We start from the raw sequence: 13,190 nt of genomic DNA, 5'->3' as shown, positions 1-13,190 counted from the left end.
TTTCAGTTTATGCCTTGCTCTGAAATAATAAATGCAGTGGAAAGTTGAGGACAATGCAACATTTGAAAACTGGTCTGGAATTGCTGTGGCAGTTTCTGTTTTCCAAGGTGCACAGGAACTGTAATCCTCAGAGGGCACTGGCAGCTGAGGTACTTGCCTATCCAAAAGGGCTTCCTCCCACTGAAGTCCCACAGCCACTGCATGTGTTGTTCATTAACCACGCTTGCTAGATTCCCCAGGTATCTAGGCTCAAGGAGACAGGACAGAGTAATTAGCATTCCACAGAGTGACAGACAGCTCCCATCGACTTACCAACAAGGGGCACTGATTCTAGTATAAAGCATATAAATAACATTTCACAGGAAAACCATTACCTACTGGCATGAAAGAATAATTACATGAAGATAAAGTCTTAAAATTCTGGATTACTTGGAGAGGAACCAAAGTCCTAGTCTGATTTTTCTAACAGAAAAATTAAATCAGCTAGGCAACTGAAAGAAATATATACAGGAAATGTGTACCTCATACTCACAAACTGTGTTTTAAACCATTGCCACAATCATTGATACATTCTTTTCTTTAAAATAATAATCTGCCTGCACTAAAATCCAAGCCACTGAAAGAAACAGCTTCACCCATTTGGTAGTAGAGCAGACTATATCTTTTTAAAATTGTGTTCTGACAAAACTAAAGCTTTGAATAACACAGTTAAAATCCTTGCCATGTTTCAAAACAGAACTAAGTGCATGTAATTTAGGGGTCTGGCTTAGAGTGGTAGTGTGGTTCTGAGAGGTAATGTTGGGTTGTCTGCAATGACTACACATTTAGTTCAGATCAGAGAGCAGTTGTGGCGTGTATTAACCAGACTATTTCACAATGAAACCAATGCATAAGCTCTGCTCTGTGTTTGTACTTAAAGTATGCCAGCCCCATAGGAGGACTTGCCAACCCTAGCCACTGAGTGGCCTTGCCACTGTGAAGTCTTCCAACTAGTACCAAGCATGCAAGCACCAGCAGGCTGCTCTTAAGCCGTTTAGAGATCAGGCTAAATCCTGAAGCGTTAAGAGACAAATGGCATCCTTCACATTTGCCAGGAACTGTCAGCCATCAGTGGCTTCACTTTCTTATTTATCCATCTTTTTGCCTGCCTTGATACCATGTCACCTTTTTACCTGTCACAGCTGCTGTTGCCTTCCCTCTTCGATGCTGAGCCTCTGTCACTTCTGTTGTCCCATATTTCTGACTGCCACTCAGTCTAACAGTGATGCCAATCCCTTCGGCCTCCCAGAACATCCTGGGTGATGCTTGATAGGGCCCACGCAAACAACACTGCTCATCAAAACACGTTTTAAGAGAGCCCAAAATTTTTCTAGCAGCAGAATAAGTCAATGGCATTATGACAATTTTGCTAATTTCATGACTGTTGCCAGAAAATGGAGACAAAAAATCAGTATTGCTCCAAAGGAGGTAAAGACTGTCCTTAAGGGCTGGGACAACCACCGGAGTTCAAGAGTGGCATGGCAGACTTGAATCCACTATGGAGACCATGAACAGACCTTGGGGTGCAAGCCCACCCCCAGGCCTGCTGCCCAGTTAGAGACCCATGCCTGGAGCTCCATTCCTGTTTGCTGCCTTGTATCTTTCCTAACAGTACTGATCCCGTGGATGCCATATAACACCACACAAGATAGGGAAGCAGGCAAATTTTACATCAGGAGGAATTCAAACTAGTAGCCCACAATATTCTGCACAGTCCCTACTGCACTAAATCTGGACCATTCCTTAATCTGGGCACACAGGGTTATGGAACAAATTAATTGTAATGCTGATGGGATGCTCCTGCTGCAATGGCCTCCTCCATTATCCCTGCAGTCAACCAAAGCAGCAGAGGATTCGCCCTCTGCTCCGCTTTGCACGGTGGGTCTGCCAAGGCCTGCAGGACAGCTGAGCGTTAGCCCTCAGTCTGTGTAATCATGGCTGCCCTAGACCAGGCACTGCACAGTAACATAAGTCCCATCAAGGGTCCCCTACGTTCAGGGGCTGCCAGAGAACAAGTGTAAAGGATGTTGTTGACATGTGTGTACAGTCTCCTCAGGTAGAGGTGTGGCAGGATGGCCTCAGAAACATTGATCATGACTTTACAAATGGCACACTGTCCGAGCACAAAGTGGCAACTGTCTGGTAGGGGACAGGATTGTGCACTCACTTATGGTACAGGCTCCCAAAACTTCAGCCAGTGAAGCTCCCAGCAGAGGCTTTGTCTGTGCTTCTCATTACGGTAAAGCTTCAGGCATGGTGTTGATGCCTGTATGTCCCAAGGGTGACACGCTTCCACACTTCTGGGCCCATCTACCAGGCACTGAATCTCCAGTGAACCAGGAACAAAGCTGTTACACTGACAGAAGCACTTGGAAAGTTTGGTACTCCATCTTCCGCAGACAAAAAGTCCAGGGAAGCAGGCTCAGTTAATTCAGGGTGTTCACCCAGGGTAACTGATTCAGTGGCAGGATGCCATTTCCCCTCACAGTGACTGTGGTTGGCCACTGACCAAACTTGGGGCTAAGAAGAGATTTGGGCAGCAGTCTCTGTGGTATCACTACTAGCTGAGCAAGAACAAAAAATAGGGCATTTTATCCAGCTTCTGCTTAAGGACAATCAAAGCCCTGGAACTAAGTTGTTTACTTTAAGTAAGCATAGCTTACTCCTGTTGTTTCAATTGTTTTAGAAAATGTGAAAACAAAAAGCATCAATGTGTATCAGTAACTGCTATATCATTTATGACATACAGGGGTGGTCTGAGCAACAACAGTTTCAGACTTTTACTTCAATCCAAGTACCAGGGAGAGACTTCAGCACTGTGAAAGGAAAGCACTGCAATAATTATAACGTTATCTAATCTTTTCTCCGTAGGAGTGCTTTCTGAATACAGCCTGAGAAACACACATGACTGAAGAGAGAACAACCGTTCTAATTGTTACACCTAGTCAGAGGTTTTGATGTATTGTAGGGAAATGAGAACAGTCCTGAAGGAACATACCACCTACAATAATACTACTAACTGTACCTCTAGGCAGAGCGCCAGACACAGGAAATGACAAGATAATGTTATTTATGGAGTTATGTAAATCTAACACTTCCTAATTTAAATGACCCTAGAGAAGGGGTCATAATGCCTTATTGAAAAAAAAAAAACCAAAAGCATACACATCACTGGTGCCTGTGCTGAACAAGTCCATTTGAAATTATTCCTGTGTGCTTTAAAATTTTTGCTATCAAGTCAAGAGCATCCGTCATGTTAGAGCAGTTGCCCAAATTAAGGAAATATTTTGGGTAGCCATTGACCTTGAAGTATTGTATGCAAAACACTTAACACAAAGACTTTGCTGATTTTCCATTAAATCATCCAATACATTTAAAGGAGCTTTGTACCATTCTGATAAATTTAACTTCAGCAAAAGCACACTTGACTAGCTATGAATGTCTCCACAGCACAGGAGGACATTTAATTTGAACTGCTGTAGTAGTTCCATACTGTAGTAGTACCATACTGACGGTGAAGCGGGGGGAGTAACTGAGAGGCTCTGCTTATCCCAGGCTTTTGTTTGATCACCTAGGGAGTAATCCTGGTGCCTTGAAATAGGTGTCTAGTGTTGCTTACAACACCTCATGGTATTCAAAACATTCAGATGAGGCTGGCAGACATGATGCAGAGCTTACAGGAGCCCTGCACTTCCAGAGTGGCAGTTGAAAGTCAGACCAGATACACTGGGCCTTTACAATGACTCTAGGTACCTGAATCCCTATGCTGGAGTCACCAGCAATAATATAAGTTAAACCAGTCGCTTACAGAACTAGCACAGCATTAGGAGAGGAGGGCAGCAGGGTCCATCCTGCTTTGCACTAGGCAACACTGAGCCATCACGAAGGATCTAACCTATTATTTTAGATGTGGTTCTGCCTGTGATTCCCAAGGACTGAGGCCACATGCTGCTAATACACAAACACCAAACAAAATAACAGCCCCTGCGTTACAAAGCTGGCAGTAAAGGATCTGAAATCTGACCATATTTAAGCTCTAATTAAATGTTCAACTTCAAGAAGATTAAGGTATAATCTGACTAACAAAGCAAAAGACACAACTGTGGGTTCTGTCTATCCAGTGGAGAGTCCCTTCAGTGGCAGCAGTGAAACCATCTCACGTGTGAGTGAGCCCTGCCGCACTGGCCCTTGGGTGGACATGTTCCTATGGGATAAACAAGAACTGTAACATAAATCACCAAAATTGCTGCTAAATCAGGCTGCTGTGGGATCACTCAGCCGTAATATCCCCCAGATGCTTCTCTTCATGTTGCCAAGGGCCTCTTCATGCATACAAAACACAGCTAGAGGAATGAGTTCTTAAACCATCTTTCTCTCCAGTGTATTGGAGAACGGTTAGAAATGGTGCAAGATTTTCACAGCCATTAGCTGAGATTTTTTCCACCCACACTATCACCATGGCATACAGCAGCTTGCATCAAGACAAGCGCATTTTTGTGTCTGCTTCTATCCCTGCACATGGAAACTGAAGAAAAGGCTGGTATGCCACCTGCAACAAATGGATGCAATGTATGTCAAAGCTCATTAGAAGCCCAAATAGGTTTGCATAAGCCCATGTACTTATAGTTATGTCCAGACAACAGTTGTTTCTGCAATAAATTGATAGCATTGCTTTGATGGAATAGAATCATAGAATCATAGAATACCAGGTTGGAAGGGACCTCAAGGATCATCTGGTCCAACCTTTCTTGGCAAAAGCATGGTCTAGACAAGATGGCCCAGCACCCTGTCCAGCCGAATCTTAGAAGTGTCTGATGTTGGGGAATCCACCACTTCCCTGGGGAGATTATTCCAATGGCTGATTGTCCTCATTGTGAAAAATTTTCCTCTTGTGTCTGGTCAGAATCTCCCCAGGAATAACTTGTACCCATTACATGGGTACATCTTTTCCATGTGACTCCTTGTAAAAAGGGAGTCTCCATCTTCTTTGTAGCCACTCTTTAAATACTGGAACATGGTGATAAGGTCTCCCCTAAGCCTTCTTTTCTCAAGGCTGAACAAACCCTGTTCTCTCAGCCTTTTCTCATATGGCAGGCTTCCCAGTCCTTTGATCATCTTTGTGGCCCTTCTCTGGACCCTCTCCAGGCTGTCCACATCTTTTTTGTATAGCTTGGTCTCAAATCCATCATCTCAGGATAACAATGTTTTCTCTAAGAGGTTAGGAGATTGGTTAGTTGGAGACTGTTACTGAAACAACTTTAACAATGCTTGTGCTTTTTTCCTGTTCTCTATAATAGAAAAAGTCTAGCAAGAAAATTGAATAGAAGTTTAAAATAACGCCATTTTTGTGGTAATAAAAATGATTCTTATTTTTCAGTGAAATTGGCTGATTTACTGAAAGTCAATTTTAGTCTTTTCATTTAATGCCTAATGTTTGTTTGATCTATTAAAAAACTGATGATTGACCTCCACGCTGATTTTATTTGCTTGTTGGAAATATCAGCTGTTTAAATGTCAACAGCAGAAGTATTGATAATAGAAATACCACAAATGGTGGTGGTGGCGATCGCCGGGGCGGGGGGAAGCTGGGCAAAAGCACAAAATAAAATTTATTAAGTTATCTTCCTGTACCACTTTTAAGTGTGTGCCTGGGGTTGTACTTCCGTAAATCAGTTCCAGATGGAGGCCAGGAGTACTCCATTTCCCAGGATAATGCTTCCTTAGTCTGTGGTAGTCTGACATTAATTGAATCATCACTGCCCGAGGATTCATTTGCTTGTGGATTCAGTGATATGCCTTGACTTTTTGTGTAGGTGTTTAACACTGTGATTAATTTACTGTTACTCAGTTTAACATCTACATTGCACACGATAGCCTTCAGCAAGAAGTTACCACCTACAAATAATATGGGTCACCAGGAGCACACTCTTTTAGGAAAAGGGGAACACCTCGCAGCAGAGTGACATACGTTCCCAAGGGATCAACTGAATTTTGAAGCCTTCAGAAAAAAAAAAATTAGAATATTCACAACTTACAGCTTTGTTTGGATAAGTAACAAAATAAAAGCAGGTGATAGAAAACCATTTCAGGAGCTGAAATTTTAAGTAAACCAATTAACAATGTGAAATTTGTGGTGAGCTCACAAAAGCAGGTAACATTTACATTTTAGTAAAGAATAACTTCCATCAGCTGGGAGGTATTAGAACCAAGACTTTCTTTTTGTGTGTTACCAAGACAACATAGTCTGGCATAACTGAGTGGAACGCATCAAGGTTTGTTATGCATGCTTGTCCATGTTTCATGTTTCCTGCATGTTCTTCAACCACTTAGGGAATATATTCTCTTTCTTTCATCTCCAACTCTTCCCTGTTTCAGTTTTCATTTCATGGAGTAATGGAGAGGTCTGTTAAAGCCCCTCCTGTTGTTCAGCTTTGTCTTCAGCCTGGTGCTCACAATTCAACACAAGGTACAGAACATGCATGATCCCAGGGCAAGCTCCATGTTACCATGGCTAGCATTTCTTCCAGTCCTAAGCTGTCACTCCTAAAACCAAAATCACAAAGCAGGCCTCCAAAGAGCAAGACTGGCGGATTTTCTATTTGTCTCCTACTTTGAGACAACTATTATTATTATTATTATTATTATTATTATTATTATTTATTAGCTTTCATTTATCCTTAAAAGTCAGAAATTTACTGTTAAATTGAATGTTAAAGTTTTCAAGTAGTTACAGAATCTGAAGAGCTGCATCTTCAGAAGCATACAGTGAGGCACACAGGAGCTGGCAACACTGTACCCTTACTATATCAAATGAAGGTAGAGCCAAGGAACTGGTGGGTCAGAGAGGATGAAAGACTGAGTCTTTGCTCTATTTCTCTTCTCACAAACTAACTCTCCTGTTAGGAAAGCGTCCTCACTGCAGATGGACAGCTTTGGGAATTCACATTGTGAATAAGGTAGCATCACCACCTGAGACATCATGAGATTAATAATATTTCTATCCTCCACTGGGTCTGAATCCCAGGGCTTGCTCTATTTTTTTGGGGAGCTGTGCAGCACAACCAAAGTGGGGCTTATCCAAATAAGCTCAGCCTTGAGAGCAGCATTCAGCTTAGGGCAACAGCAGTGCACAGCAAACACATTCGCTTGGAGAAGTCTCTTACTGTTCTCTGCAAGCCTGAGCAGCAGTGTTCCAGGTGACCTTGTGATTCACTACCAGGAAGTAGCAGCTGCCCTCATGATGACTCCATCCAGAGGGACATTTCTTCATGCTTACCTCCTAAAATAAAAGAGGAAAAGGCAAGACAGACTCCTGCTTACAGTGATCTAGGTCTGTGTGCTAATAATCAGACTGAAGGCTGGAGGTGCTGCTTATGGCCGCCCCAGAATTAAATTGAACATGAACTTTGGTGTGTATCAATAAAGCTACAGCATTGCTTAAAAGATGTAAAGAAATAAATGCCTGCCAGAGGCGCCTACAATTTATAATGAGTAGCTTTAAAGGTGACACAAGGTTTCAGTTCCAAAACTTAAGAGACCATGTTCATTTGGACACCATTTTGTCTCCTGCAGTCTGTGTAGGGAATGCAGCACAACAAAATTCAGCATGACATCTTATGTGGTGGAGGGGATGTATGTTTACAGAATACTTAAGTGAGCTAATTTTACTAACTCCCACTCATTCTCTCACAGACTTCATTCACTGACTGTCTCATGCCTACATCCCCACAAGCACCGAGACATCAGTGCTCGCGTGGTTCATCCAGGAGCACCTGTGGGTGATAGAGAGGAAAGGCAACCCCAGCAATCAAGCCCTCACCATGTCTCTGGGAATCTTTTTTTCTGGTGACAGCAAACCTGACTCTGGACAACTCTTTTAGTCACTGTACGAGTCAATAGTTGTTATAGGAAGGTCTTTTGCTTGAGTGTCTCACTCATCGTAGACTCCATGCTCTGATTTAGGTGCATACTCATGGCAACATTTTTACCTTGCTTTGGGAATTCCAGAATTTCCATATTATCCCATCACACTGAAATAACTTTTGAGTGCTTTCTTCATAATGCAAGAGCCCCTTTAAATCTGGTGTACAGGCCTTTGGAAAAGAGTAAAGGTCCTGGAAAGAGAAATGTCATTTGAACATGTGAAGGAAAATAATTACACAAAACAAACAAGCTACATGAAACAGATTAAGTAGATCTTATATTAAAACTTTATGCCATGAAAACTCTTCAAGGGCTGTGTTGTTAATTTCTCTATGTATTGGTTAAACTCAGCTTTGGAATGGGAAGGGTTAGACTGCAGATCTCAGAGGTGTTAAATCATTTTGGAAAACAGCATGACTGAAAACAGATGGTGAAAATGCCTATGAAACAAAAGGTTTCATACCTGATGTGTTGAGCTTGGTTCAGATGCCAGTTCTGCCTTATCAGCTTGTGGGATTTCTGTCTTCCTAGAGGAGACAACATTTATCTGTTGTTGTGCTCGGTTAATTACTGACACTTGAGCCTTCTTGTTTGCTTTAGCTGATGAGGTGTCATCCTCTATTTTGAGTGATACCATCCCGTGATACTTCATTTTACAGTATCACACACACAAGGAGAACAGGAGAGGGAAAAGAGGGTTAGCACATACAAGCAACTCTTAAATAAACTAAGAAAAGAAAAAATTATAATACAAGTTGTTGCAAATCAAGGGAAAGTGACACCAAAGAAAAAGAAAGATACATAGAAAAATAAAGTATTGACCATAATGAATTATTAAGAGTGATAAAGCCTGGAAAGAACAGAATCAGAATGAAATCATAGAAATGTCTGAGCAATACTCATAATACTCTTACTTTGAAAACCACATCAGTTCCATTTCTAAATACAGATGAAGGGTGAACCTGAAAAAGGTAGAATAGCAGAATGAGATGGGCATATTCATGCATTATAGAAACAAAAAGACTTTATGCAAGATTTACTACAAGGTCTAGGTTACAAATCATGCAGAACATATCTTGGTTTTAGTTCTTTCTCTTTCAGAATGGAAACTGATCATCTCTGAAAACAGCCGTAAAAATCACACATTACAAGTGTGTTTATAAACAGATTCCATTAACTGTTAAGATCACAATAGCACAATGTTACTAAACCACGTAGCTAAACCAATATAGCTTAAGCAGGAAAATCAATGAGCAAGTTTTAAGTAACTGTTCCCTGTTTAAGCTAACAGTATTTTCATCTTTAAAACTTCAGGACCAGATGCACAGCTTCTATACATTTGCCTGGCTCCAGTGACTTCTTTCTTCTAGCTGACCCATAATTTAGACAAGATTAGAAGCTGCATAATTGCTGAAGTTGCTTGACGCATGTTTCCTCCCCCAATTCTGTTTTTCTTCCTCTCTTGCATACATGGATCTTCAAAATCAGGATTTTTTTTTTTTTTTTCCTCACAGTATTTTTAAATAGCTCTCAGGTGTGACTCAGGGCAAACTCAGGTAGTTTATGGTTATTGTATGGTCAGGTAGGATCACTACAAAAATATGACAACTAAATGAAGATATCGCATCCCAATAAATTCACAAATCAGGCCATCACTGTACTACAGAAGTGTCTTACTATTCTGCCATTTCCAGTCACTCTCAGTCTGGTCCTTGATCGATTCGCCAAGCCGTGTTTCTGCCGCACGTCCCCTCCGTGCTCTCTCATCCCTTTGGAAGGAGGCAGTGGGATCCCTTCCAAGGGAGCATTGCCAGGCCTGGAAGGTGATGAGGAGCCCGGGGAAACTGGAAACAGCATGCCTCTCCCCCAGAAGTTGTGCTTGTTTTGGCCAGAAGAATGGGAATAGCTGCACTGACCTGAAAGCATAAAAAATGGCAGATGGTCAGTTCTAACTGCATGAGCAGATAACTGGTCACGTTGACATGGGCACATAAACAGCTTGTCATTAAAAGTTGGATGATTCTTTCACTTGATGTGGTTGATTTGCTGTTAGTTCAGTCATCCTCATTTGTGGGGTTTGCTATGACTATGACTGCAACTACTACTTGTATATGTATGTTTTTATACATAATGCATCTCTCTACACACAGATCAGAATTTCAACCAAGCATCTGCTGCAAATACCTGTTTCATGCATAGATTGGGGTTTGGGGTGCTGTTTTTTGGTCATGGATAGACCAAAGGTATCGGATAGATATCTTTAACTAATGTTGGTGATACTTTCATCATGCCCAGACAATTTTGTCTTCAGAAATCCAGGACACTATTGTTCCTACAAACTAGTTGTGTCAATTAACTCCTGATTTACATTATGAAAGTTAAAGAGAAAAAAGATCTGAAATTTTAGAAGGAATTTTTGTAAAATGAAGCCTAATTCATTGCAACACAGGTATTTAAAATATTGTTTCACTAAGCACCAGAAGAAAAAACACTCTTCAGCTTTCAGAGGACTCAGCTGCTTTGCTGGTTATATCTGTTTTTTCACAGTTGCTTCTTTTTTGGTGTGATTTTAGGCACACCACATTTGGTCACTGAAAAACACAATAATAATGCAGACATAAAAGCCTAAACTCTGTAATGATCACTGCTGTGTGCTGTAATGTTGTGGACTGTGTTTGCTAAGCATTAGAAAATGTATTGCTAAGAGCTGGGTTTAGTTGCTAGGTTTCTTTTTTGAGACAAAAATAAATCTTTTTCAGTGATGTGTAACAACTGTTAAACAATAACTGGGAAAAAAATTCTAATGGACCTAAAAACATTTTTTTCCCACTTTAACAAATAAGAACTGAACTCATGTTGTTATGAAAAGTGGTTTCTTTCCTTGCACCCTTCTCATTTTGTACTTGTTGCTTTCTCCATGCTGTGTTTCGTAAGAGGATGCATATGATTGTGTGAGAGAATAAAGGGTCTGCAACTGTCAAGCCTGTTTTCTCGAAAAAGAAATTAAGCATTTTGATGTGAAGGTGAGTGTTAGGAACAACTTGTGGTTGAAAATAAGTAGCTACTCAGCCAAGATTGTCCCACCTTCTTAATGATGAAGATCAAAAGAGAATACCTCCTTTTGAGTCCAAAATTTTCACTACAGCTTTTGTCCGGGTGCCAAGAACAGCATTCACAGGGGAGTTCAGAACTACTTCAAAGACTTCATCATCTTCCTCTAATCCGTCACAGGTAATTGCTATATTCCACATCTTGGTTGACATTCCTAACAGAAATAAACATTTTAATTACTCTTTAAGTGCTATTTCAATCAATCGGGGTGTCAAAGAAATATATTAATTAACATGTCTGCAGCAAGAATGGAGTAGCTGGTGTATGCTATTGTGCTCCTACCAACTGACTGGACTCCTGCTGTTCTTCCAAATAACATTAAGTTCAAATTTGTTCCTGGGCAATGATGATTCAGTTCAAGTGCGCACACTGTAACAAAAAGCTGATGTAGATGTGCAAAATGACACTACAATACATAGATTTAGGACTTCCATTGCAATTTTCAAGAGAAGATAGATCATATGTTTTTTATCTTGAAAGCTTAATTTTAGAGATGGAACAGTTATTTAAAATACCTGCAAATAGATCAAAGACTATGTTAGATGGAAGTACAACCTTTTAGGCAGACTTTATACTTGATTACAAAATTTTTACTTGGTTGCTTGCCTTTACTGGGTAACTTCAGGCTTGCATTATGGGAACGAGAAAACATCATTCCAAGATAAAGAACAAGGCTGGTTATTACACAAAAGGCTGCAAAATTTGTTCAGGAAAAGTCAGAGGCAGCAGGACAGAAACAGATCTCAACAGACACATTGCTGTCAACAAAACATCTTGGGAACTGTTTCTGCATCACAAAGTCAGTGCTAACATCCAAAATGAATATCAAAGATATATGTGCAACGTTATAAAAAAAAATCTCTACATCCTTATGACACTCCATAACCTCTATTTCCTCGCTCCTTTCCAGTATGAATCCTCTAGCTAAGAGAAGCTGTCAGTACAAACAGACCCATAAACTTGGATAGGGTCGTCTTCTGCTCCTTTCCATTACAATTTATTGATTGCCGTCTAACGTGCCAGTCAGTCCAGTCAATTAGCATAGTTGAGGTTTGTTTTAACAAACCTATCAGCTTGACTAAATAATTAATAAATACTACTAATTAATAAATATCAAACATCTTGAATTTAGAACTAAGAAACCGATGTCTTGAATGTAATAGTTTGGAGGGTCCTTCCCTAACATAAAGCCTCAGCAAAGGACTTTTGATGAGCGCAGCCCAAAAAAAGACTGTGAGGGAGCTCAGCTGGCTTAACTGAGAAGCTGGTGAGAAAAGGGGAACAGTGTGCATCTCTTCGGTCCATGTTCACAGTTAATTTTCATGTGGCTTACCACCATATTGAGAAAGACAATAACAGTAATTCCAAACTGTCCTGTGCTTGGAGAATCTGCATGGACCAGCAGAAAAGGAAAATTCTAGTAAGGGGCCTTGCACTAAAAATCTCTTTGCAACAATCTCGAGCCATTTCAGTCCAGAGACTGGTAAGCTTGACTGTATAGTACATTAGAGGAAAGAGAGCTGGAATCCTGGATCAGCACAGTATGAAGCACTTTTTACACTGATCTCTCAGAGCTTTCTTCCATCTTCTAATTTAAAACTAAAAGAAAAAAAAATCTAATGCTAGCTAAAGGGTCTCAGAGAGTCGCTTATTGGTTTCAGAGGTTTCATGTGTGTTCCACAAACACTGGAAATTAGGGCAGATTTCCACCTTTCCACCCAGTTTTTTTTTTACTGCTGTCTGCTGGGTGTCCTCCTTTATCCACCTCTGATAACTAACCAGCAGTTGCTCATTCTACACCTTTACATAAAATATGCCTTTCTCAAGATGGGCTGTAGTGGCAGATTTCCAAAATAATCAGATTTGTGACTCTGAACTTAAAGCTAGAAGTTTTCATATGGGATAGCCAAGCAAAGCTGGGGTATATATGAATTCATCCATGGGATGCAGTGCTACATGATCTCTGTAGCATGCAATGCCTTTTTTTCAAAATAAAAAGCTTAAGTCCTAAAGTAAAAATCCCCAGGCTTTGGCTGGAACTGACTTACTATATTCCCCATATCTGTTTTTCAAATGCAGGTAAGCACTTAGACTAATTTTTACCATCAAATACATGC

General features: G+C 40.6%; 1 protein-coding gene across 1 annotated transcript in view; it reads right to left on the bottom strand.

The window, feature by feature from the left end:
- FREM1 (FRAS1 related extracellular matrix 1) overlaps positions 1-13,190 on the bottom strand; it is a 62,782-nt gene that overhangs the window by 1,892 nt on the left and 47,700 nt on the right. Inside the window, 7 exon segments of the mRNA XM_050912905.1 lie at positions 158-243; positions 7,203-7,318; positions 8,028-8,153; positions 8,426-8,608; positions 8,877-8,924; positions 9,640-9,878; positions 11,078-11,227. Of these exon segments, the coding sequence (XP_050768862.1) occupies positions 158-243; positions 7,203-7,318; positions 8,028-8,153; positions 8,426-8,608; positions 8,877-8,924; positions 9,640-9,878; positions 11,078-11,227 (948 nt within the window).

This window comes from Gymnogyps californianus, chromosome Z, assembly GCF_018139145.2.
Source record: "Gymnogyps californianus isolate 813 chromosome Z, ASM1813914v2, whole genome shotgun sequence".
Lineage (NCBI taxonomy): Eukaryota > Metazoa > Chordata > Aves > Accipitriformes > Cathartidae > Gymnogyps > Gymnogyps californianus.
This window is presented reverse-complemented; position numbering and strand designations above follow the sequence as displayed.